At 45.7% G+C, this 27,377-nt stretch overlaps 1 protein-coding gene across 3 annotated transcripts in view; it reads left to right on the forward strand.

The window, feature by feature from the left end:
• The first annotated feature begins 8,786 nt into the window (after window positions 1-8,786).
• Window positions 8,787-27,377, forward strand: part of WDYHV1 (WDYHV motif containing 1) — a 30,625-nt gene continuing 12,034 nt past the window's right edge. For 2 of the 3 annotated variants that reach the window (XR_004026228.1, XM_003256178.3), the window contains exons 1-3: window positions 8,787-9,001; window positions 19,867-19,966; window positions 21,914-21,964. Coding sequence is in view for 2 of the 3 variants with exons in the window: in XM_003256178.3 (XP_003256226.1) it covers window positions 8,919-9,001; window positions 19,867-19,966; window positions 21,914-21,964 (234 nt within the window). In the remaining variant the exon portion in view is untranslated. The remainder of the gene's footprint in view (window positions 9,002-19,866; window positions 19,967-21,913; window positions 21,965-27,377) is intronic. The other variant, XM_030795303.1, reaches the window with a different exon arrangement.

Raw genomic sequence — 27,377 nt, forward strand, 5'->3', positions numbered from 1 at the left:
GGTCCCTTTCTGTTCTTTGGTAGCAAAATTAGAAAGTAAACATTAATTTGGACTGGGATTTCTTTCAGGAATGTTGCAAATGTGAGCTTACTTAAATTGTATACCAAATCTTATTGATTTCCCACAAAAGAATAAAAAAATTAATTGAATGGAGGTGGGGAGACATTATTGACATTTGCCATATATTAGCTATTCTATTCCATGTTTTAACTATATCCCAGATTCCCCTTCTGTCTGGGAGATTTTTCTCTTTGGGTGGGTTTGGTTTAGGGAGGGCCCAGCCTCCTTCTGTGGAAATCCTACAGGGAAATACACTTTATTTCACTGGAAACCTGGCAATAAGGATTCAGGCATGTGACCTTGGACCAGCCAATGGGCTGCTCCTATCTGAGGCATTTATTGCCTCTGGGAGGAATGACCCAAAGATGTGGGGACAGAGATTATTCATGGTGGCAGAGCAAAGGATACAGAGCCATGGCATTAATGGTGGCCTCCCCTCCCCTCCCCTCCCCTCCCTTTCCTTTTTGAGGCAGAGTTTCACTCTTGTCTCCTAGGCTGGAGTGTAATGGCACGTTCTCGGCTCACTGAACCCTCTGCCTCCGGGGTTCAAGCTATTCTCCTGCCTCAGCCTCCCAAGTAGCTGAGATTACAGGCACCTGCCACCACGCCTGGCTTCTTTTTGTATTTTTAGTAGAGACAGGGTTTCACTATGTTGGCCAGGCTGGTCTCAAACTTCTGACCTCAGGTGATCCACCTGCCTCGGCCCTGCCAGGTGGCCTCCCCCTGGAAATAGAAGGTGCCTGTGGGGGATTACCAGAGGTGTTGCAGCCCATCCGGCACACCCCGGCCTGGAAGATAGTATATTCCTTTTTTTTTTTTGGTTTTTTTTTTTTTTTTTTTTTTGAGACGGAGTCTTGCTCTGTCACCCAGGCTGTAGTGCAGTGGCGCCATCTCAGCTCACTGCAACCTCTGCCTCCCAAGTTCAAGCGATTCTCGTGGCTCAGCCTCCCCAGTAGCTGGGACTACAGGCACGTGCCACCACGCCTGACTGATTTTTGTATTTTTAGTAGAGACGGGGTTTCACTGTGTTGGCCAGACTCATCTCTAACTCCTGACCTCAGGTGATCCACTCGCCTCTGCCCCTCAAAGTGCTGGGGTTACAGGTGTGAGCCACGGCCCTGGCCGATATATTCTTATAATGTGGTTTTCAGGCCTTACCTCTCTATTGACCTCTCCTGAACATACGTAGTTCAATTTCTCAGTTTTCCCATGTAATGTATGGTACACAGCAGTGAGTCTAATACCACAGGTATGGACCTGCTTCCCACCCCAATCTAATTCAGATGGGTCTCATATTGTGTTTCAACCCAGCCAACTTCCCACCCCCAGTGATAAGGACTCTACCCTCTGAGTTCACATAGTACTTTGCTGCCATAGCACAAATTGCTTTGTATTGAAATGATCGCTTTAACTTGGGAAAACAGCATAATGCAAATCAGATAAATGTAAATTAGAATAACAGTGGGAATGTCAGGGTTTTGGTTGTTTTGTTTTGCTAATTTGTTTTTCTTTTGAGACAGGGTCTCGCTCTGTCACACAGGCTAGAGCGCGGTGGCTGAATCATACCTCACTGCAGCTTTGATCGCCTGGGCTCAGGTGATCCTTCTGCCTCAGTCTCCGAAAGTGCTGGTATTACAAGCTTGAGCTACTACACCCATTCTAGTTTTTGTTTTTAAATAATAATCCTTGGCTGGGCAACGGGGCTCGCGTCTGTAATCCCAGCACTTTGGGAGGCTGAGGCAGGTGGATCACCTGGGGTTGGTTTAGTTTTGTACCAAAAATACAAAAATTAGCCAGGTGTCGTGGCACACACCTGCAGTCCCAGCTACTCGGGAGGCTGAGACAGGAGAACTGCTTGAACCTGGGAGGTGGAGGTTGCAGTGAGCCGAGATTACACCACTAGACTCCAGCCTGGGTGTGACGAGTGAGACTCCATCTCAAAAAAAAAAAAAAAAAAAAGGCATTAAAAGCACATCTTTCCAATAAAAAAAAGCTTAAAAAAATACCCTTTTGTTATTAAAGCTCAATGTACTGTGTGCTGTAGATTCCCTGGATCTCCTTTTACATGTCTGTGGCCTTTCTTATAATTTCCTCTGTTATTTATCTCTCTTCTAAACACCTGTCCTTTAATATCTTAATTTCACTGGATACAGGCTTCAAGTAGCATTTCGTATTTCTTCCTTAACCAGATCATTTGAGTTTGTAGGTCAGAATCTGGTTCTAAGCATCTCCTACTCTTCTGAAACCATATCCGTTTTTATAGTTTCTATTGTAGGATCATATTATTTATTTATTTATTTATTAGCAGAATTTTGCCCTTGTTGCCCAGGCTGGAGTGCAATGGTGTACTCTCAGCTTACGGCAACCTCCACCTCCCAGGTTCAAGTGATTCTCCTGCCTCAGCCTCCTGAGTAGCTGGGATTACGGGCATGCGGCAACATGCCTGGCTAATTTTGTATTTTTAGTAGAGACAGGGGTTTCTCCATGTTGGTCAGGCTGGTCTCAAACTCCTGACGTCAAGTGATCCACCTGCCTTGGCCTCCCTAAGTGCTGGGATTACAGGCATGAGCCACAATGCCCAGCCTATATGTTTTTTATGATCTATTTTTTTCAATCTAAAAAGTAATTCCTGGGCAACCCCCTTTGGGTCCCCTCCCTTTGTATGGGAGCTCTGTTTTCACTCTATTTCACTCTATTAAATCTTGCTACTGCACTCCTCTGGACCATGTTTGTTACGGCTCGAGCTGAGCTTTTACTTGCTGTCCACCACTGCTGTTTGCCGCCGTGGCAGACCCGCCGCTGACTTCTATCCCTCCGGATCTGGCAGGGTGTCCGCTGTGCTCCTGATCCAGCAAGGCGCCCATTGCCACTCCCAATCGGGCTAAAGGCTTGCCATTGTTCCTGCATGGCTAAGTGCCTGGGTTCATCCTAATCGAGCTGAACACTAGTCACTGGGTTCCACGGTTCTCTTCCATGACCCACGACCTCTAATGGAGCTATAACACTCACCGCATGGCCCAAGATTCCATTCCTTGGAATCCGTGAGGCCAAGAACCCCAGGTCAGAGAACACGAGGCTTGCCACCATCTTGGAAGTGGCTTGCCATCATCTTGGAAGCTCTGTGAACAAGGACCCCTGGTAACATTTTGGCAACCATGAAGGGACCTCCAAAGCATTTGTCTCTTCCAGAATCAAAGCTGCAAAACTACAAATCATTCTTCAAATGGAGCCCCAGATGCAGTCTATGACTAAGATCTACTGCGGACCCCTGGACCAGCCAGCTAGCCCATACTCCGATGTTAATGACATCGAAGGCACCCCTCCCGAGGAAATCTCAACTGCACAACCCTTACTATGCCCCAATTCAGCAAGAAGCAGTTAGAGCAGTCGTAGGCCAACCTCCCCAACAGCACTTGGGTTTTCCTGTTGAGAGGGGGGACTGAGAGACAGAACTAGCTGGATTTCCTAGGCGGACTAAGAATCCCTGAGCCTAGCTGGGAAGGTGACCGCATCCACCTTCAAACACGGGGCTTGCAACTTAGCTCAAACCCAACCAATCAGAGAGCTCACTAAAATGCTAATTAGGCAAAAACAGGAGGTAAAGAAATAGCCAATCTATAGCCTGAGAGCACAGCGGGAGGGACAAGGATCGGGATATAAACCCAGGCATTCGAGCCAGCAATGGCAACCCCCTTTGGGTCCCCTCCCTTTGTATGGGAGCTCTGTTTTCACTCTATTTCACTCTATTAAATCTTGCAACTGCAAAAATAAATAAATAAATAAATAAACAAAAAGTAATTCCTGCTTATAATAGAAAGTTTAGAAACAGAAAAAAAAAAAGCACAATATGGCAGTTTAGAAACTGCTGGCAATCTCTCAGTATGCATTCTCCCCTTCTTCCTTGAGACACTCAAATAATACCTGCACTGCTCAGAATAAACTGTATGTTTCCTGATCTCCTTTACACCTGGATGTGATCCTGTGAGCATATTTTGGTCAGTGGAATGTGAGCAGAGTGATGTGCATTAACTTGCAGATTTTGTCCTTGAACCTCCCACTACTCCTTTTCCCTGGTCTTACCAGTCAGAATGCAATCAGCAGGTAGGGTGGCAAGCCATCTTCAGCCACGCGGACTAGGGCATCACTCTAGATATGGCCCCCAATAAGACATCAGAAGCCTGGGTAACAGATATTGCAGAGACACTATATCAGCTCTAGAATGTATATGCTCAGGCTGTGGCATGAGAGATGCATTTGTATCTCATTTAAGTCACTAATATTTTTGGGTTTCTTTGTTACAGCAATGTCACCTGTATTTTAATTGAAATATCGATTCAACAAGGATTTATGCCAGCTACAATGCTTATACCCTGCTCAGAGCTATGTGATGATAATAATCATAACTGCAAAATTATGTAGTTTTTTAAGTTATTTTATTTATTTTTTAAGAGATGAAGGTCTCACTGTGTTGCCCAGGCTGGAGTGCAGTGGCGTAATCATAGTTCACTGCAGCCTCAAACTCCTGGGCTCAAGCAATTCTTTTGCTTCAGCCTCCTGGGTACCTAGGACTACAGGCACCACCATGCCTAGCTAATTAAAAAAATTTTTTTTTTGTAGAGACACGGTCTTGCTGTGTTGCCTAGGTTGGTCTCAAACTGACCTCAAGCGATCCTCCCGCCTTGGTCTCCCAAAGTTCTAGGATTACAGAGGTGAGCCACTACACCCGGTCTATGTAGTTGTTTATTACGTAGGGTACTGAGAACTGCAGAACTCTCAGCACAACTTGGTTCCGAATCCCTACACTAACAGACTTGACCAAACTCTAGCATGGCTTCTAGCAGTATAAGGCTATGTCAGCCTTCTCCCCCAAACCCCCCACTAAAATGCCTGCTTAAGAAAGCTCAAAGCTGCCAGGAAAATTTACTATTTGTTGTTGCCAGTACCTGATGATAGGCCCCTGACCTCCTTTTCTTAGAGCATTTACTAAAAGGGCTTAGAATTGTAAATATGTATTAGTTGCAACTCAGAAGTCCTTCTCAAGGACTTAGCCATTCCTTTGAAATGTAATCATCAGGAAGGATAGGGCCTCTGACTCCTAATCTCTGTGGGAGGATAGAATCCTAACTTAGATAACTGCCAGCTAGCAGACACTGCTGGCTTAATGGTATTTACACTGACCAACCCTTTGTAATTTTCACTTCCCTGGCTCTAATGAGTGCCGCTCCCCCGGCCCCCCAACTCCTCCCTGCTTCCTCATCCTCCTTTCCAAATGCCCAAATTACCTCTGCACAATTGGAATGGAGCTCAGCTCTTTCCCCTACTGTCAATAGTTGCTGAATAAAATCTGTTTTCATCGCTTTGACTGATGTTCAACGGCTGTGTTTATTTTTGACAGTACCTATGTTCTGCCAGGCACTATGCTAAGTGTTTTGCAGAGATTAGTTTATTTAATTTTCACTGCAGCACCCATTAGATAAGCACTCTACTATTATTATCCTCATTTTGCAAAGAAACTGACACTCAGAAATCCTAGTGTTACTTATCCAAGGTCACTCAGGGTAATAAGTAGCCAAGATAAGATTCGAGTGTGTTTCTGACTACAGCACTATTTATACTATTCTACCTCTCAGGGCAAGACCCATGCCCTGGAAGAGCTCATGGCAGAGGTAGAGACAGATTGAGTTGCTGAGCATGCTACTGCTTTTCAAGACATATGAATAAAAAGTTGTGACAAAACAGGAAAAAAAAAAAAGCTCCAGGAAGATGGAAGCCAACAATAAACTCTTCCTGGGAAAAGCTGCAAATAAGGCATGTGAAAGAGTGCATCAGACAGAGTGTACATACATCTTGTGCAAAGGCTTGGTGTATCAAACGAAGAATAAGACACTCAGTGACAAGAGTATGGCTGCGGGGGAGGGCGGCCGAGGCGGGCGGATCACTTGAGGTCAGGAATTTGAGAGCAGCCTGGCCAACATGGTGAAACCCCACCTCCACAAAAAAATACAAAAAAGTTAGCTGCGGTGGTGGGGGTGGAGGTTGCAGTGAGTCAAGATTGCACCACTGCACTCCAGCCTGGGCAACAGAGTGAGACTCTTATCTCAAAAAAAAAAAAAAAAAAAGTATAGGGTATATGGGAAATAATGAAATCAGATTTTTTTAAACAAAAAAATCATAGTTGCTAACATTTATATTATGTACTACCAACTATTCTAAGTACTTTATATACATAAACTCAACTAATCCTCATAATGACCCTATGAGGTAGTAGCATTATCATTAACTTCATTTTACAGATGAGGAAAGTGAGACACAGTGAAGTAACTTTGCCCAAGGTGACCCAACTGGCAAGTTGTAGAACCTAGCCAGCCTGGCTTCAAAGTCCTATAGTAAGTAGTTTGTGCCCAATCAGGATAAGAAACTACACAGTCAGTCAAGCAAGGGAAGTTATATGTAAAGAACTATTAATTATGTTAGCTGCGCACAGTGGTGCGTGCCTGCAGTCTCAGCTACTCAGGAGGCTGAGGCTGGAGGATCACTTGAGCCCAGGAGTTTGAGGCTGCAGTGAGCTATGATTGCACCACTGCACTCCAGCCTGGGTGACAGAGGGAGACCCTGTCCCCCCGAAAAAATTATTATTAACTATGATAAAGGCATAACGATAACATATAAGGAAACTCTATTCAGTACCTTACTGTATAGAAGGTAGGGTTAGGGAGGACCCTGGTTTCTGTGTCAAGAGGCTGAAGAAAGGTTATTGCCAGGCGAAAGCTGCAAGGTTAGGGAGGGACCATGTTCTGAGTCTGGGGCTGGGGCAGACTCCACAAGGATGTTCTCACCACTACACCTGTCCCACTCACTTTAAATGGAGCATTTGGACCATTTACATTCAATGTTAGGATTGACTTGTGAGGTACCATTCCATTCATTGTGCTTTGTTGCCTGTGTACCTTGTTTTTTTTTGTTTGTTTGTTTTTGCTTTTTAAATTGCATTTTTGTTTTATAGGTCCTGTGTGATTTATGCTTTAAAGAGGTTCTGTTTTGATCTGTTTCCAGGATTTGTTTCAAGATTTAGAACTCCTTTTAGCAGTTCTTGTAGTGGTGGCTTGGTAGTGGTGAATTCTCTCACCATTTGTCTGAAAAACACTGTATCTTTCCTTAATATATGATGCTTAGTTTCGCTGGATACAAAATTATTGGCTGATAATTGTTTTGTTTGAGGAGGCTAAAGATAGGGCCCCAATCCCTTCTAGCTTATAGGGTTTCCCACTCACTTTAAAGGAGAAATGTTTACCAGAGTTGTTATATAGCATGGAGGCTATATGGAAGTTTGTATTAGGAGCTGAGAGGCTATAAAATTGGTAATTGACACAGGAACTGTGCTCCAAGTCTTTAGGATTTATCAGCTTTGAGACTCAAGAGATTGGAGAATCCGACTGTGGATGGCTAAAATCAATGTAAACATCTCAGTTTTTATAACGGAAGTACCCTGATTAGCTAGCTATGCTCATTGCAAATATAAACAATTCAGAACACTGTAAAGTGTAAAGTCCTTGAAACTGAAAGTCCCTGATATTAATATCATTCATTCACCAGAGATAAACACTATTTTTTTTTTTTTTTTTGAGACAGAGCGTCACCCTGTTGCCCAGGCTGGAGTGCAATGGCACAATCTCGGCTCACTGCAACCTCTGCCTCCCGTGTTCAGGAGATTCTCTTGTCTCAGCCTCCCGAGTATCTGGGATTACAGGCGTGCGCCTCCACGCCCAGCTAATTTTTGTATTTTTAGTAGAGATGGAGTTTCACCATGTTGGCCAGGCTGGTCTTGAACCCCTGACCTCGTGATCCACCCGCCTCAGTCTCCCAAAGTGCTGGGATTACAGGCGTGAACCACCGCGCCCGGCCCTAAACACTATTTTAACAATATGGTGTCTTTTCTTCCAGACTGCCAGTAATTGAACAAATATATGATTAACACAAAAAGGATACCATATGGACTCTTTAAACTTTTTTTTTTTCGAATTTACTATATCAGGGAATTAATACATCTTTTCGAGCCAATAGATACAGGCCTCCCAATTTAAAAGATTAAGTTACAATAGAGTGAGATTTGGGGTGCTATCCCTTTCGGAAAGCGTCCTCGATGCGGTCATACTGGAATTAACCTCCACTCCCCTCCTCTTCTCTGGGCTCCCGCGGACTCCAGGCTGAGTGCAGAAGCGTGGATTTTCACACCCAAACCTCTGTTATTTCAGTGTCTCACCTGGCTTCTCCACAGCGCAGAAGCCCCTGGTTGGAAGAGCCTCCCCGGGGAGATTCACAGCGAAGCGCCATTCAGGGCCCAACTCCAAGCCCAAACCTAGCTCCTCCCCAAGCCGCCGCCAGGGACCCCTCTTCTCCCAAAGCTCACCGGGGCCCCGCCCCTGACTCCGCCCACCAGAGCCCAGGCCTCCAGTCCCGCCCCATCCCGGGCCCCACCCACCAGCCGGGCTCCGCCTACCCGGAAGCGCGCTGTCCTCCTCGTCCCGGGCTCCGCCCACCGGGAGTTCGTGCCACTCACCCCACCCCGGACCCGCCCACTTCGCTTGGGCTCCACCCTCCCAGGAACTGGCGCCGCAGGCCCCGAGCTCCGCCCACTTCGTCCAGGGCTTCCCGCGCCGGGAACTCGTGCTGCTAGCCCCGCCCTTGCCCCGCCCACCGCGCTACTGGCCCCACCACCCGGAAACTGCCCTGGCCCCCCCCTTCTCGGGCTCCGCCCACTCCGCGCCGGGAACCCACGCGGGCCACTACAAGCCCACCCTTTCCTACGTCTGGTCCAGTCGGCCGTCCTCCGGTCCGGGCCCTGGCCTAGCTAGCCGGCCATGGAGGGTAATGGCCCTGCTGCTGTCCACTACCAGCCGGCCAGCCCCCCGCGGGACGCCTGCGTCTACAGCAGCTGCTACTGGTGAGGGGGCGCGGGCGCAGCCTCTGGGTCTCCCAGGCTCCCGGGCGGCGAGTCGCAACCGGGCCCCGCCTCTTCCCGGCCCCTCTTTGGGGGCGCTCCCGGCCTCTACCGGCGGGTTCTACAGTTCTGCGGGAGGAGGGAGCGGGAATGGCAGCTCTCGTCTCTTGAGTAGAGCGTGGGCTATTGGATGGGGTTGGGAATTCGTCCGGAATCATAGGGTCGATAGTGCATTACCTGTGCCTGGCGCTGGTCGGTTGGATTTGCTCAGCAGATCTCTGCTTCGGGGCCAGGAAGGGTGGAGCTCTGAAAACCTTTGGAGATTACTCTGCTGAAGCCTGTGGGGTTTCAGACTGAGGTGAAGGTCATTTTAATTTTGGAAGAGAATGAAGGCACAGAGAGTTTGGGATAACTTCCCAAGGTCACCCAGCTAATAGCAGCCAGGAATCCAGTTCAGGCTCTCTCGCACCAGAAACCATGATCTTAACCATGTTGTCATTATAATAATGGTTACATTCATGCAGCACTTGCTATATGCCACGCGTTGTTCTGGGTGGTTTAGGTAAACTAAATCACTGAGCATCACAATAACCCTAAGAGGAAGGTATTGTTATCCCCAGTTTAAAGATGAGAGCACTGAAGCACAGAGGGCTGCAAGTAATTTGCGCAGGGCCACGTAGCTTGTGAACGAAGGAGTGGGGATTTACAGGCAGGGTCTGGCCCCGGAATCCACGCACTGCACCCGTGTCCTAGGCCACCTCTGCGGCTGAAGCACCGCCCCTGCCTTAGTCCTCATACCTACTCTTTCCTGAGTAATGGCTTCTTCCCCAGCTTCTAGTCCTTGTACAGGAAACCTCAGTGCTATCTAAACCTACCCCGACCCCTTCTGCTGGTCACTAAACCAATACCACCAAGAGCTTAACATTTATTTGGCCCTGATTGCATGTCAGGCTCAGTGGCAGGTGCTTCCATCGATGTCCAGGAGGTAGCTTCTTTTATTATCGTTATCTTCATTTTACTAATAAAAAGACTGAGCCACAGAGAGGCTGTTCTGTGCCCCCAAATCACACATCTAGCAAGTGGTGGCACTGAAACTGGAACCTCTTCGTGATTCTGAAGTTCATGCATCTTAACTACCGCACTATTTTTCTGTTCTGCCTCTTCTAAATCCCGTTAGTTCTCCCTAATGTCCATTCATTGTTTTATTCATTCATCAATAAATGTTTATGAGGCACTTGGAGTATGTGGCACACTTCTGGGCACTGGGGATACAGCAGTGAACAAAATCGACAAATTCCCTCATGGATCCCTTGGTTCTTATATTTTGAGAGAAAAGCAGATAAGGCCTGGTGCGGTGGCTCACGCCTGTAATTGCAGCACTTTGGGAGGCCGAGATGGACGGATTTCTTGAGGCCAGGAGTTTGAGACCAGCCTGGCCAACATGCAGAAACCCTGCCTCTACTAAAAATACAAAAATTAGCCAGGTGTGGTGGCGCGCACCTGTAATCCCAGCTACTCGGGAAGCTGAGGCAGGAGAATCGCTTGAACCTGGGAGGCGGAGGTTCCAGTGAGCTGATGCCACTGCCCTCCTGCCTGGGCAACAGAGTGAGACCCCATCTCAAAACAAAACAAAACAAAAAACAAAGCAAGTAAACCATGTTTGGGTTTGAGAAAAATAAGATAAAGGATGGTGATTTATTTTCTATTAGGATATTTTGAGAAGACATTGTTGATAAGGTGATATTTGAAAAGAGATCTGAAAAAAGAGGGTGGGAGCTTTGCAACTATTGGAGGATGGTCGTTTAAGCAGGGAGAACAGCAGGTACAAAGGCTCTGAGAAGGAATCATGCTGTGAGTGTGATAGGAACAGTGAGGAGGCTGGTACAATTGGAGTATTGGAGTTAGAGCAGTCTTACAGAAGAATGGTGAGAGATGACCACTCTACCACAGGGTTTCTCCATCTTGGCTTGAGTGACATTTTGAGCATGATAATTCTTTGCTATGGAGGCTGTCCTGTGTATTGCAGGACGTGTAGCAGCATCCCTGGCTTCTACCCACTAGATGCTGTTAGCACCCTAGCCCTAGTTATGACAACCAAAAATGTCTCCAGACATTGCTAAGTGTCCTGTAGGGGTTGGGGGGTAAAATCGCCTCTTGCTGACAACCAGTGCTCTACCCTGTCTGAACACATCAGGTGGGGACGGGGACACCGCACTACTTTGGCTCCTGCAGCTTTGTGGGGTTTTTTTTGTTGTTGGTTTTTTTTTTTTTTTTGAGACTGAATCTCAGTCTGTTGCCCAGGCTGGAGTGCAATGGTGCAATCTTGGCTCACTGCAACCTCTGCCTCCTGGGCTCAAGCCATTCTTCTGCCTCAGCCTCCTGAGTAGCTGGGACTACAGGCACCCACCACCATGCCCAGCTAATTTTTGTATTTGTAGTAGAGACAGGGTTTCACCACATTGGCCGGGCTGGTCTCAAACTCCCAATCTCAGGTGATCCACCTGCCTCGGCCTCCCAAAGTTCTGGGATTACAGGTGTGAGTCACCGTGCCGGCCATCCTGCAGGTTTTTTAACTTGAAATGAATGCCTCCTGTCTACTTCTGTTAGCTTCCGTCATGTTAGCTTCCAGATGTTACTTACGCTTCAAGACCCTGTTTAATGATAATAGTGGCAGTCAGTATTTGTTTGGGACTGTGTCATCAGCAGAGCATTTCTGATTCTGACTTAATTATTTTGTGTTTTTCAAACCTGATTCTGACTTAATTATTTTGTATTTTTCAAACAATTGTGGAGTGCCTGCTTTGTGCCAGGGGATCTCCCCATCTGCATGCATCTCTGACCTCAGCTCATCACTGGGAACCCCTGCAGCGTCCCAACCTTTCTGCTGCCAAGATGATCAGCTGACAGCTTGGGGCAAATCCACAGCCCGCCTGCCCGCCCGCCCGCCCTCCCTCCCTTCCTCACTCCCTCCCTCCCTCCCTCCCTCCCTCCCTTCCTTCCTTTCTTCCCTCCCTCCCTCTCTCCCTTTTTTGAGTTCCTTATGCTTTTGTTTAGAGTCTAAAGAACATTTCAGATATTGTCCAATCACATATTTTGTTTGAGTTTTGATGTAATAAAAATCTTTTTTTCCCTTCCAACTTTTATTTTAGATTTGGGGTTACATGTGCAGGTTTGTTACATGGGTAAAGTGTATGTGTTGGGGGTTTGGCCTACAAATTATTTTGTCACCCAGATAGCGAGCATACTACCAGATAGTTTTTGATCCTCACCTTCCTGTCACCCTCTACCCTCAGGTAGGCCCCGTGTCTACTCTTTCCTTCTTTGTGTCCATGTGTACTCAAGGTTTAGCTCCCACTTACAAGCAAGAACATTCAGTGTTTGCTTTTCTGTCCCTGTGTTAATTCACTTGGGATATTGGCCTCTAGCTCCATCCATGTTGCTGCAAATGACATGATTTTTGTTCTTTGTCATTGCTGTGTAGTATTCCATGGTGGATGATATATACCACATTTTCTTGATCAGTTCACCATTGATAGGTACCTAGGTTGATTCTGTATCTTTGCTATCATGAATAGTGCTGTGATGAACATATGTGTGCATGTGTCTTTATGGTAGAAGGATTTATATTCCTTTGGGTATATGCACAGTAACGGGATTGCTAGGTCGCATGGTAGTTCTGTTTCAAGTTCTTTGAAAAATCTCCAAACTGCTTTCCACAGTGGCTTAACTAATTTACATTCCCACCAGGAGTGTATAAGCATCCCCTTTTCTCCACCACCTTGCCAGCATCTGTTAGTTTTTGCCCTTTTTTTTTTTTTTTTTTTTGAGACAGGGTCTCACTCTGTCACCTAGGCTTACAGTGCAGTGGCATGATCATGGCTCACTGCAACCTCAACTTCCTGGGCTTAAGTGATCCTCTCACCTCAGCCTCCTGAGTAACTGGGAGTACAGGTGGACACCACCACTTTTTTGACTTCTTAAATTATTTTTATTTGTTTAGTTTTATTTATTCTTTTTTTTTTTTTGAGATGGATTCTCACTCTGTTGTCAGGCTGGAGTGCAGTGGTGCAATCTAGGCTCACTGCAACCTCTGCCTCCTGGGTTCAAGCCATTCTGCCTCAGCCTCCTAAGTAGCTGGGACTACAGGCATGCACCACCACGCCCAGCTAATTTGTGTGTTTTTAGTAGAGACGGGGTTTCACCATGTTGGTCAAGATTATCTCAATCTCTTGACCTCTTGGTCTGCCCGCCTCGGCCTCCCAAAGTGCTGGGATTACAGGCGTGAGCCACCATGCCCAGCCTATTTATTCATTTTTTTGAGACAGAATCTCACTGTGTCGCCCAGGCTGGAGTGCAGTGGTGCAATCATGGCCCACTGCAGCCTTGACCTGGTGTCAGTCAGTCCTCCCACTTCAGTCTCCCGAGTAACTGAGGCTACAGGTGTGCACCACTATGCCCAGCTAATTTTTATATTTTTTGTAGAGTGGGGTTGTGCCATGTTGCCCAGGCTGGTCTTGAACTTTTGGCCTCAAGCAGTCTTCCTGCCTTGGCCTCCCGAACTGTTGGGATTACAGATGTGAGCTACTGCACCTGGCCTGACTTTAATAATAGCCATTCTGACTGGAGTGAGATGGTATTTCATTGTGGTTTTGATTTGCGTTTCTCTAATGATTAGTGCCGTTGAGTGTTTCTTCATATGTTTGTTGGCCGTGTGCATGTCTCTTTTTCCTTTTTTTTGAGACGGAGTCTTACTCTGTTGCCCAGGGTGGAGTGCAGTGGCTCGATCTCGGCTCACTGCAACCTCTGCCTCCCAGGTTCAAGTGGTTCTCCCAGCTGAGCCTCCAGAGTAGCTGGGATTACAGGTGTGCACCACCATGCCCAGCTAAGTTTTGTATTTTTAATAGAGACAGTGTTTCACCATATTGGCCAGGCTGGTCTTGAACTCCTGACCTCAAGTGATCCATGTGCCTTGGCCTCCCAAAGTGCTGAGATTATAGATGTGAGCCACTGTGCCTTGTCTATCTGCTTTTGAGAAGTATCTGTTCATGTCCTTGGCCTATTTTTTAATGGGGTTGTTTTTTGCTTGTTTATTTAAGTTCCTTATAGATTCTGGATATTAGACTTTATCAGATGCATAGTTTGCAAATACTTTCTTGCATTCTGTAGGTAGTCTGTTTTTTGTTTTGGGTTTTTTTTTTGAGACAGGGTCTCACTCTGTCACCCAGGCTGGAGTGTAGTGGCACAATTACAGCTCATTGCAGACTTGACCTCCCAGGCTCGAGTAATCCTCTCATGTCAGCCTCCCAAGTAACTGAAACCAGCCTGCCTGGTTAATTTTTTTTACTTTTTGTGGAGACAGGGTCTCGCTATGTTGCCCAGGCTCATTTTGAACTCTTGGACTCAAGTGATCTTCCTGCCTGGGCTTCCCCAAGTGCTGGGATTATAAGTGCGAGCCTCACAGCACCTGGCTGTAGATTGTCTATTTACTCCATTGATAGTTTTTTTTTGTTTTTTTTTTTTTTTTTTTTTTTTTTTGCTGTGCAGAGCTCTTTAGTTGAATTAGGTCTCATTTGTCAATTTCTGTTTTTGTTGCAATTGCTTTTGGAGTCTTCATCATGAAATCTTTGCCAGGGCCTATGTATGGAGTGGTATTTCCTAGGTTTTCTTCTAGGGTTTTATAGTTTTAGGTATTACATTTAAGTCTTTAATCCATCTTGAGTTGATTTTTGTATGTGGTGAAAGGAAGGGGTTAGCATATGGTTAGCCAGCTATCCCAGCATCATTTATTAAATAGGGGATCCTTTCCCCATTGCTTGTTATTGGACTTTGTTGAAGATCAGATGGTTATAAATGTAAATATGCGGCTTTATTTCTGGGTTCTCTAACCTGTTCCATTGGTCCGTGTGTCTGTTCTTGTACCAGTACCATGCTGTTTTGGTTACTATAGCCTTCTAGTATAATTTGAAGTTGGGTAGTGTGATGCCTACAGCTTTGTTCTTTTTGCTTAGGATTGTTTTGGCTGTTTGGGCTCTTTTTTGGTGCATATGAATTTTAGAATAGTTTCTTCTAGTTCTTCTACAACTTGCTTGCTCTTCCTTCCTTTCCCTCCCTCCCTTTCTTCCTTCCCTCTCTCTCTCCTTCTCTCCCTCCCTCCTTTCTTTCTCTCTCTCTCTTTCCTTCCTTCCTTCCTTCCTTCCTTCCTTCCTTCCTTCCTTCCTTCCCTTCCTTTCCCTCCTTTTCCTTCTGTTCTCTTTCTCTTTTTCTTTTTCTTTCTGGAGGGTCTTGCTACATTGCCCAGGCTGGTTTCAAACTCCTGAGCTCAAGTGATCCTCCCACCTTGGCCGAGGCATTGGGATTACAGTTGTGAGCCACCGCACCCCACCTACAGGTATTTCTGTTTCAGCTGTGACTCCTTGTATTTCCAAGTATAAGATCACCTCCCCCTTTTTTTTAGCATCGAAACTTTCATGGGAGTCTCCTACATGATATTCGTTGTGCTCTTTTTTTTTTTTTTTTTTTTTGTATTTTTAGTAGAGACGGGGTTTCACCGTGGTCTCGATCTCCTGACCTCGTGATCCGCCTGCCTCGGCCTCCCAAAGTGCTGGGATTACAAGCGTGAGCCACCGCGCCCGGCCATTCGTTGTGCTCTTAAAAAACAATTGCTGACTAAAAGGGACTAAAAAGTCAGTGACTCTTACGAAGTTTACATTTTTTTTCTGTGTAACATTTACATATATTTCAAAAATAGCAGTATGTTCAAGCCACATTATGTATTCAGCTTACCAGTAGTGCTTGTGGTATCTGTGGATTCATGAACTCTTTGTAGTTTTTATTATTATTATTATTTTTTATTTTTAGACAGAGTCTTACTCTGTCACCCAGGCTAGAAGAGCAGTGGTGCGATCTTGGCTTATTACAACCTATGCCTCTCGGGTTCAAGTGAGTCTTACGTCTCAGCCTCCTGAGTAACTAGGATTATAGGCGCATGCTCCTATGCCTGGGTAATTTTGTGTTTTTATTTTTATGTGTGGTTTTTTTTTTTTTTTTTTTTGTGATGAAGTCTAACTCTGTTACCCAGGCTGGAGTGCAGTGGTGCAATCTCGGCTCACTGCAACCTCTGCCTCCCGGGCTCAAGCGATTCTCATGCCTCAGCCTCCCAAGTAGCTGGGATTACAGGTTTGTGCCACCACGCCTGGCTAATTTTTGTATTATTTTTTTTTTTTTAAGACGAAGTCTCGCACTGTTGTCTGGGCTGGAGTGCAGTGGTGCGATCTAAGCTCACTGCAACCGCCGCCTCCCAGGTTCAAGCAATTCTCCTGCCTCAGGCTCCCGAGTAGCTGGGATTACAGGTGCCTGCCACTACACCCATCTAATTTTTTGTATTTTTAGTAGAGACGGGGTTTCACTATGTTGGCCAGGCTGGTCTTGAACGCCTGACATCATGATCCACCCGCCTCGGCCTCCCAGAGTGCTGGGATTACAGGCGTGAGCCACTGCGCCCGGCCATTAATTTTTGTATTTTTAATAGGGTTTTGTCATGTTGGCCAGGCTGGTCTTGAACTCCCAACCTCAGGTGATCCGAGGTCTTAAACTCCTGACCTCAGGTGATCTGCCTGCCTTGGCCTCCTTAAGTGCCTGGATTACAGGCATGAACCACCTCGCCCGGCCCCTTTGTATTAACTCTAAGAGCCCACCCTTAGAGGGGAATGAACAAAGAGAAACTACAACCTGTACCTCTTCCCGTTTCCCTCCGAATTAATGACTCCCTCTTCCTTTCTGCATGCATCTTTTATGGCCTTCTATGATGCTTGCCATTTATGGATTTGTATGTCTCTGCTCATGGTCTGTAAGCTCTAATTTATCATCATATCCTCCAAGTACTTAGCACAGTATTTTGTACATTATAGGCTCTTGAAGATATTTGCGGTAAACTCCCCCAAAGCTTCTATAAGCCAGAGAGATAATTGTCTTCTTCAAACCTGGCCTTAGAACATTTAGATTAAGGAAATTTTATCGACTGTATATATACCATATGTCATGTTGAAACAGTCAGTAAAATTTTTTTTTTTAGAGGTTGTTTTGCTCTGTCACCCAGGCTGGAGTGCAGTGACACAGTCTTGGCTAACTGCAACCTCCGCCCCTGGGTTCAAGCAATTCTCCTGCCTCAGCCTCCCGAGTAGCTGGGATTACAGGCACCAGCCACCACGCCCAGCTAATTTTTGTATTTTTAGTAGAGACAGAGTTTCACCACGTTGGCCAGACTGGTCTCAAACTCCTGACCTCAGGTGATCCACACGCCTCAGCCTCCCAAAGTGCTGGGATTACAGATGTAAGCCACCATACCCAGCCCAGTCAGTAAATTTTTGTTACTGTATAGTACATATCATATGAAGTAGTCAGTAGCAGTAGCAATCTCCACCCCCCCAACTTTTTTTTTTTTTTTTTTAACCACAACCATCACTTTTCCCTTGTGGTTTCTTAGTTATTTTAGAGAAAAAGAAAACCATGGGAGAAAAATATGTCCAACTTCTGTGTTTTAAGCCTAGTTTTATGGAGCATTTGAGACAGGCAAGGCAAAGATTGATGAACTGAAACAGTGCCTGCTTCCATTAAGATGGTGACCATCCTCAGGGCTGTTCATGCCTTGCTTCATTTTTAGGTAGCATGGCATGGATGAAATTAGGCTTTGGGCCAGGTGCGGTGGTTCACACCTGTAATCCCAGCATTTTGGGAGGGCGAGGCAGGTGGATCACATGAGATCAGGAGTTCAGGACCAGCCATGGCCAACATGTGATGGCCAACATGTAAAACCCCATCTCTACTACAAATACAAAAATTAGCCAGAAGTGGTGGCGTGCATCTGTAGTCCCAGCTACTTAGGAGGCTGAGGCAGGAGAATCACTTGAATCCAGGAGGTGGAGGTTGTAGTGAGCCGAGATTGTGTCACTGCACTCTAGCCTGGGTGACAGAGCGAGACTGTCCCCCCTCCCCACCAAAAAAAGAAACTAGGCTTTGACAGACTGAGCCACATTCTGTGAACAGAGTGTTAGTATAGCTCATTTTGAGCAAAGGTGCTGTGTATCTTATTAGAAAAAGATAGGAACCCAACAGCTGAACTGTGAGCACTGCCTGCAGTGACTGGTTTCCTGTGTATGGGGGTGCAGCTCGGTTACTGCTCTGTTTGATGTACTGGGCATCACTTTACTTAGGCGGGTTCCGACCACTGCTTCAGATAGCCAAAGACCTGTCACGTAGAAGAGAGATTCATCTGGGGCAACGGTATGGGAAGATTGATTTCAGTTCAGTATGAGAAAGAACTTTCTAAAAATCAGGCCTCTTGAGAAGGCCAGGCACAGTGGCTCATACCTGTAATCCCAGTACTTAGGAAGGTGGAGGTGGGAAGATTGCTTGAGCCCAGCAGTTCAAAACCAGCCTGGACAACGCGGCAAGACCTTGTCTCCACGCACACAAAAATAATTTTTAAAATTAGTTGGGTGTGGTGGTGTGCATCTGTGGTCCCAGCTACTCAGGAGGCTGAGGCTGGGAGTTTGAGGCTGCGATGAGGTGTGATTGAGCCACTGCACTTCAGCCTGGGCTATGGAGTGAGACCGTATCTCTAAAAATAAACATAGGCTGGGCACGGTAGCTCACTCTGTAATCCCAGCACTTTGGGAGGCTGAGGTGGGTGGATCACTCGAGGTCAAGAGTTTGAGACCAGCCTGGCCAACATGGTGAAACGCCGTCTCTGCTGAAAATACAAAAGTTAGCCGGGCATGGTGGTGCACACCTGTAATCCCAGCTACTCAGGAGGCTGAGGCACGACAATGACTTGAACCTAAGAAGTGGAGGTTGCAGTGAGCCGAGATCACACCACTGCACTCCATCCTGGGCAGTGAAGTTAGACTCTGTCTCCAAAAATAAATAAATAAATAATAAAAAAAATAAAATTATGTCCCTTCCTTACTAGAGGGGCATGGGGAATCCCACCCAAATGAGTTCCTGGACATATCACATAATTGCTCCTGATTCTTTCCAGCCAGGAGGCTTCCAACCCAAAACACCCATCCTGCCCCATTTCTAAAGAGAGCAGGGAACCAGTGTTTAGTAAGATTTTTATTGTGTGTTTACAGTATATTATTATGCCCATTTTACAAATGAGAGAAGCAGATTCTTGGAGAGGTCAAGATGGTCAAAGCTTTTTTTTTTTTTTTTTTGAGTTGGAGTCTTGCTCTGTTGCCCAGGCTGGAGTGCAATGGTGTGATCTTTGGCTCACTGCAACTTCTGTCTCTCAGGTTCAAGCAATTCTTCTGCCTCAGCCTCCCAAGTAGCTGGGATTACAGGCACCCGTCACCATGCCTGGCTAGTTTTAGTATTTTTAGTAGAGACGGGGTTTCACCATATAGGTCAGGCTGGTCTCTTGGCCAGGCTGTTTTCGAACTCCTGACCTCGTGATCTGCCCGCCTCAGCCTCCCAAAGTGCTGGGATTACTGGCCTGAGCCACCACGCCTGGCCTTTGTCAAAGGTTCTTATCTTGTAAGTGGCTGAGTTAGAACTTCAGCTGTATCACAAGTTGCTGGGCCCAAAACTAATAGAATATTGACATATTTTATCAGTTATAAAATGCCTCCATGTACAAGCACTGCTAGGGGAGGTTATCAGCTCTGTGTGAAGGGGGGTTTACACACAGTATAGGTTGGATACCAGCTTGTTGGGATGTTTTAGAGGAGATTCAAACGTTAGCCAGTTGTTGGATGACATGGTGTTTAAGGTCTTTTCCAACTTTTTGATGTCATCATCAGTATTTTGTTCAAATTTAAAAGACACATAGAATGTTCTCTAATCTTGATTAAACAATTATTTTATTTCAGTGAAGAAAATATTTGGAAGCTCTGTGAATACATCAAAAACCATGACCAGTATCCTTTAGAAGAATGTTATGCTGTCTTCATATCTAATGAGAGGAAGATGGTAAGTTGGTGAGTGATTGCAGAAAGAAAACAAGAGATTTAGGATGACATTAAAAGCTAAATTAAAAAAAAAAGAAGCTAAATATAGCTAAATATAGCACTCTGAAGTGTGCTTTATTAAATACAGCAACATTTAAAAGTTTGCTTTTGAATGAGATTTTTTTCCTTACAAGGCACGATTGAGTTAGAAGAGTTGAGTCCCTTCTGTCGCCCAGGCTGGAGTGCAGTGGCGTGATTCTTGGCTCACTGCAACTTCCACTTCCCAGTTTCAAGCAATTCTCCTGCCTCAGCCTCCTGAGTAGCTGAGACTACAGGCATGTGCCACCAAGCCCAGCTAATTTTTGTATTTTTTAGTAGAGATGGAGTTTTGCTATGTTGACCAGGCTGGTCTCGAACTCCTGGCCTCAAGTGATCCTCCTACCTCAGCCCCACAACGTGCTGGGAGTACAGGCGTGAGCCACCATGCCCAGCTTAGTCCCTTACTTTAGGTAAGGAAATATGTGATGGTCTACACAGATAAAGTCCCTTTTCTTTAGGTATTAATGTAGACGTGTTTTTTTGTTTGTTTTTTCTTTTCTTTTTTGATACGGAGTCTCACTCCATCGCCCAGACTATAGCACAATGGCGCGATCTTGGCTCACTGCAACCTCTGCCTCCCAGGTTCAAGTGATTTTTGTGCCTCAGGCTCCCGAGTAGCTGGGACTACAGGTGCCCACCACCATGCCCGGCTAATTTTTGTATTTTCAGTACAGACAGGCTTTCTCCATGTTGGCCAGTCTGGTCTCGAACTCCTGACCTCAGGTGACCTGTCTGCCTTGGCCTCCCGATGTGCTGGGATTTACAGGCATGAGCCACTGTGCCTGGCTGTTTTTTTTTCTTTTTTTAAATTCAAGATGGAAGATGTAGACTTTTTTTTAATTGCTTAGAGATGCATACTCTGTTTTAAAGTAAGGATTTGTCTCTGGAGTTTAAATAGAACTACAGTCAACTTATATGAAGAATTAGAAAAAGTAAGCCCTTCATATTTTATAAAACACGTTTGCAGGTATCATCTCATTTGATCCCAATGGAAGCCCTGTGAAGCAGGCAAGGTTTGGACAACTTTCTTCATTTTATAGATGAGGAAATTAAGACTTGGGGTGGCCCTATGAATAATTAAATGGGAAAGCAAGATTTGATACCTGCCAGGACTTCTGATTCCTAGTTCAGATCCCTTTTCACTCTCTGAAGACCATTATACAATAACTTGTGCTCTTGAGAGCTTTCATTGTTGGGGATACTTAGAAGGATTTAGATTTCTTCCTCTTCATTCATTCCTTCACCTTGATTTTTGCATACTTAAAAATATTTTATTTCTCATGTATGTTTTGCTTTAAATAATTTAGTAGTAGCCAGGTACAATGACACGTGCCTGTAGTCCCAGCTACTTGGGAGGTGGCTGAGGCGGGCAGATCACTTGAAGCCAAGAGTTCAAGGCTGCAGTGTACTATGATGGCACCTGTGAGCAGCCACTGCACTCCAGCAAGAGTGCATTCCAGCATCGCAAGATCTCGTCTTGGCCGGGCGCAGTGGCTTACGCCTGTAATCCCAGCACTTTGGGAGGCCCAGGTGGGCAGATCACCTGAGATCAGGAGTTTGAGACCAGCCTGGCCAACATGGTGAAACCCTTTGTCTATCAAAAAAATATAAAATAGTAGCCGGGTGTGGTGGCGCATGCCTGTAATCCCAGCTACTTGGGAAAATGAGGCAGGAGAATGGCTTGAACCTGGGAGGCAGAGGTTGCAGTGAGCCCAGATTGTGCCACTGCACTCCAGCCTGCGTGACAGAGCAAGACTCTGTCTCAAAAAAAAAAAAAAAAAAAAAATCCTATCTCAAAAAGAAAAAGGGAAAATAATTTAGTAGTGGTTTAACTGAAGGTATGGCTTATGAAATGTATTGTATTTTGTAGATACCTATCTGGAAACAACAGGCGAGACCTGGAGATGGACCTGTGATCTGGGTAAGACAGTTAATACAGAGAGTATTGATACATTATGACTTGTAACCCCTTAGTGTTCTGTATGTTTTGGTAAAGCAGAAGTGACCTAAGCAGTAGAGAAAGGCTACAGTAATTAATAAGTTGAACTTTTGAGAATAGATGTTATTTGGTCTAAGGTAGAAACATTGTAGCCATATTTTCTTTTAACTTTTTGTTTTGAAATTATTATAGAAATGATTTTAAATGGTGGATATACTTGTGATCTAGACTCTTACCATTTAGCACAGGAAGGAACTTTGGCTACACATTAGAATTATCCGGAGACTGTTAAAAATGTAGTTTTTGGCTGGGCGTGGTGGCTCACACCTATAATCCCAGCAGTTTGGGAGGCCAAAGCGGACGGATCACTTGAGGCCAGGAGTTCAAGACCAGCCTGGCCAACATGGCGAAACCCCATCTCTAATAATAATACAAATATTAGGCCGGGCGCCGTGGCTCATGCCTGTAATCCCAGCATTTTGAGAGGCTGAGGTAGGTGGATCACTTGAGGCCAGGGATTCGAGGCCAGTCTGGCCAACATGGCAAAACTCCATCTCTACTAAAAAAAAAAATACAAAGTTTAACTGAGCGTGGTGGCACGCACCTGTACTCCCAGCTACTCGGGAGGTTGAGGCAGGAGAATTGCTTGAACCTGGGAGGTGGAGGCTGCAGTGAGCTGAGATTGCGCCACTGCACTCCAGCTTGGGTGACAGAGAGAGACCCTGTCTCATTAAATAAATAAATAAATAATGTAGTTTTCTGATTTAGTAAATCTATAGAGGGGTTCAGGAGTTAGTGTTCTTGATGAACTCCAAGGTGAACATGACTGGCATTTGAAAAATACAGATCTACTCCCACCCCTTTATTTTTCAGGGAAGAAATAAACACAGCAGAGCAAAGTGAGTAGCTCAGAGTCGCATGGTCAGTGGCAGAACTGGGTCTCACACCTGGGTCCTTTTTAGTACACATCTGCATGTCACTTTAACCTGTTCCCCTAAAGAATGGAGGCCAGGGTTGGGCACGGTGGCTCATGCCTATAATCCCAGAACTTTGGGAGGCCGAGGTGGGTGGATCACCTGAGGTCAGGAGTTCTAGACCAGCCTGGTCAACATGGTAAAACCCCGTCTCTACTAAAATACAAAAATTAGCTGGATGTGATGGCGTGTGCTTGTAATCCCAGCTACTCGGGAGGCTGAGGCAGGAGAATTGCTTGAACCCGGGAGGCAGAGGTTGCAGTGAGGCAAGGTCGCGCCATTGCATTCCAGCCTGGGCAAAAAGGATGAAACTCCATCTCAAAAAAAAAAAAAAAAAAAAAAAACCCAACAGAGTTTTTATGCTAATAAACACAAAAACAAAGTGAAAGGAAAGCGACATTGATGAAATGTAACAAACTACTAGTTTCTGGGTATTTATTTAAAATTATATATCATTTGATTGGCTTCACTCATTTATTTAACATGTATATATTGAGTGTGTTTTATATGCCAGGCTAAAAACAGATTAAAACCCCTGGCCTCACAGAGCTGACGTTCTCAGTTCCGTTGCCAGCAGGTGATCTTGCGTGAAAGCTGCTCTTGCATGAAAACCCAAGCCCCTCAGCTCTGGGGTTAGGAGCACGGGCTCTGGAGTCAGGCATATTGGGTTTAAGTCCCAGGCCTCTCATTGGTCCGCTGTGGGATCCGGATAGGTTATTTACCCTCTCCAGTGTCTCCCCCTGGTCAGTGGGGTCGTGAGGCTTAAATGAGATAATGCACAGGAAGCATCTTCCTGGTGTCTGCTACTGGTACTCAGGAAGTGTTGGCAGTTACTGTTAGCAGTGGTACCTAACCCCTGTTACAGATGGTCCCATGCACAAGAAATCATCTCTGTTGCTGAACAGCTTAGCTGATTTTGAGTCGTGGTCTTAACTCCCCATCCTAGGGAAACTTGGAGGGGAAGGACCTGTAGCCTTACACATCTCAGGGCAGCTCAGGGTGGGGAATCCTGTTGCAAGAAGTCTCCCCACACCCTCTGGCAGGTTTTGCTTTGCCTCGCTGCTGTCCTGTTGTAGGGCATGGGTAGGCCTCGCTGAGTGAGCAGAGACACCAGTGAGTAGTAGTGAGAAAAATTCGAGAGCACTAAATCCTGAACCCCTTTCTAGATTTACTAAATCAGAAAACTACATTGTTAACACAGTCTCTGGATAATTCTAATGTGTAGCCAGACCACATATTGCCAAAGTCCCTTCCTGTGCTAAATGGAGAAAAGTCTGTGACATCACAAATACGTCTGCCACATTAGCCATTTAAAATCATTCCTATAATAATTTCAGGTTGGGCGTGGTGGCTCACACCTGTAATCCCAGCACTTTGGGAGGCAGAGGCAGGCAGATCACCTGAGGTCAGGAGTTCGAGACCAGCCTGATCAACATGCTGAAATCCCGTCTCTATTAACAATACAAAAATTAGCCAGGCATGGTGGCGGGCGCTTGTAGTCCCAGATACTCGGGTGCCTGAGGCAGGAGAATTGCTTGAACCTGGGAGGCAGAGGTTACAGTGAGCGGAGATCGTACCACTGCACTCCATCCTGGGCGATACAGTGAGACTTCATCTCAAAAAAATCATTCCTATAATAATTTCTTTTTTTAAATTTTATTTATGTATTTTTTTTTTGAGATGGAGTCTCCCTCTGTCACCTAGGCTGGAGTGCAATGGTATGATCTTGGCTCACTGCAACCTCTGCTCCCCAAGGTTTAAGCAATTCCTCCGCCTCAGCCTCCCGAGTACCTGGAATTACAGGCATGTGCTACCATGCCTGGCTAATTTTTTTATTTTTAGTAGAGATGGGGTTTCGCCATGTTGGCCAGGCTGGTCTCGAACTCCTGACCTCAAGTGATCCGCCCACCTTAGCCTCCCAAATTGCTGGGAGTACAGGCATGAGCCACTGCGCCCATCCTCCTATAATAATTTCAAAACAAAAAGTTAAAAGAAAATATGCCTATAGTGCTTCTATCTTAGACCAAATAACATGGAGCAGATGGTGGCATCTGTAGGTGACATCCCTGTTCCTAGCACAGTCAGTTTTTTCCTGGCAGCTGGACAGACACTGAACCAACTCAGAGAGTGAGGCCGCTGCTCAAGCCTGCATTCTTTGGCTCCTCATCTGTGCCATGAAGGCAATTTTGGGCCAATGCTTTTCCTTTGCAGTCTCTCAGCTGCCTAATGTATAGGAATGTGGACCTGAACTTACTAGAGAGTTGTGAATAGTCATTGTTTATGCCTTTTCACAAGTTGTACCTTCTTTCTGGAAAGCTGTCCCCATCAGGCAAGATTCTGCAATGGGGTCCTTTCCTCTGTGAAACTCTCCTTGGCCATTGGGCTCCTGTCCTCTTCCTTTCTTGGTTGGCTTTAATTTTTTATTTTTATTTATTTGTTTTTGAGACAGATTCTTGCTCTGTTGCCTAGGCTGGAGTGCAGGGGCATGATCTTAGCTCAGTGCAACCTCCTTCTCCTGGGTTCAAGTGATTCTCGTGCCTCAGCCTCCTGACTAGTTGGGGCTACAAGTGCACACCACCACCACACCCGGCTCATTATTGTATTTTTAGTAGAGACTGGGTTTCACCATGTTGGCCAGGCTAGTCTCGAACTCCTGACCTCATATGATCCACCTACCTCGGCCTCCCAAAGTGCTGGAATTACAGGCATGAGCCACCATGCCCAGCCTTTGGTTGTCTTTTAAAAGGTTGACCATTTACACACTAATGCTTCTAGCAGCACTATGAGGTAGACCAAGCTTGTCTAACCTGCAGCCTGTGGGCTGCATGTGGCCCAAGACAGCTTTAAATGCAGCCCAACACGAATTTGTAAACTTTCTTAAAACATTATGAAATTTTTTTTGTGATTTTTTTTTTTTTTTTTTTTAGCTTATCAGCTATTGTTAGTGTTAGTGTATTTTATGTGTGGCCCAAGACAATTCTTCTTCTTCCAATGTGGCCCAGGGAAGCTAAAAGGTTGGACACTCTTGAGTTAGATACTCCAGTTATCTCCATTTTATAAAAGAGGAGACTGAGGCTGCTGAGGGGAGGGGCTGAGATTGGAACCAGGCGTTTACCTGCTCCTGCCTGCATTGCTCTCCTGCCTCTGATGTTCTCTGTTCTCCACAATGTCCTGCAGCAGTTTACCTGGTTCCCATTCACTTCTCTGGGAACTTCTTTTTTATTTTATTATTATACTTTAAGTTTTAGGGTACATGTGCACAATGTGCAGGTTTGTTACATATGTATACATGTGCCATGTTGGTGCGCTGCACCCGTCAACTCGTCATTTAGCATTAGGTTTATCTCCTTATGCCATCTCTCCCCCCTCCCCTCTCTGGGAGCTTGTTGAGGGTGAGAACTTATCTTTTTCATCTTTGCATCTGCAGTTCAGCAGCACAGTCTTTCACATAGAATAGAGAGTGTGTGGTTCAAAAAAACTGATATGGGACTGGGCACAGTGGCTCACACCTGTAATCCCAGCACTTTGGGAGGCAGAGACAGGGAGATCACTTGAGGCCGGGAGTTTGAGACCAGCCTGGTCAACATGGTGAAACCCCATCTCTACTAAAAATACAAAAATTAGCTGGGTGTGGTGGCACGCCTGTAATCCCAGCTACTCGGGAGGCTGAGGTGGGAAAATCGCTCGAACCCCGGAGGTGGAGGTTGCAGTGAGCCGGGATCATGCCACTGTGCTCCAGCTTGGGTGACATGAGAGAGACTCTGTCTCAAAACAACAACAACAACAAACCTGTAATATGAGTTAGAAGATGTTAAGAGAGAAACAGAATTTGGGTAAGGCAGAGATTCTGGCAGGGGGTAGGAGAAGATAAAAAATTGATTGGTGGGAAGAAAGCCTTTAGCTGGAGCTTGTGTGGTGGAAAGAGGTAGAGAAGGTTGCTGCAGATGGAGGGGAATGACATGAGCAGACCCAGTGGGAGGCAGTGGTGGACTGTTTGGGGTCATGGAGGATAGGATGTATCTGGGGAAGTCCAGAGAATAGGCATTTTTGAATCTTTCTGTTTTGCTAAGATAGACTTAGAGCCAAAGGCAGCACTCAGGCTTTTAAAGGCACAGCATCCCTAGTCTTAAGTATTGTTCTTGCCTCATAGGATTTATACAGGGCTCAAGTAGAATGATATTTGAGAAAGAAAATGCCTTTTAAACTCTGAGATATTGTAGAAATATAAGATGGTATTACTAATGTTGCTAGGTTGCTTTGATTTCACAGTGCTGTTCTCTATGAGAGCGTTTTTCTTTGGAAGAACTCAGAGCACCACATTGCTCATGTCCCTTGATCACCTCCCTGAAATCCCTTTCAGCTCATCGCTGGTGTTGGGCAGTACCTTGAGTCTGAGAGTGAGGGTGAGAATTAACATCCAC

This window comes from Nomascus leucogenys, chromosome 16, assembly GCF_006542625.1.
Source record: "Nomascus leucogenys isolate Asia chromosome 16, Asia_NLE_v1, whole genome shotgun sequence".
Taxonomy (NCBI): Eukaryota; Metazoa; Chordata; class Mammalia; order Primates; family Hylobatidae; genus Nomascus; species Nomascus leucogenys.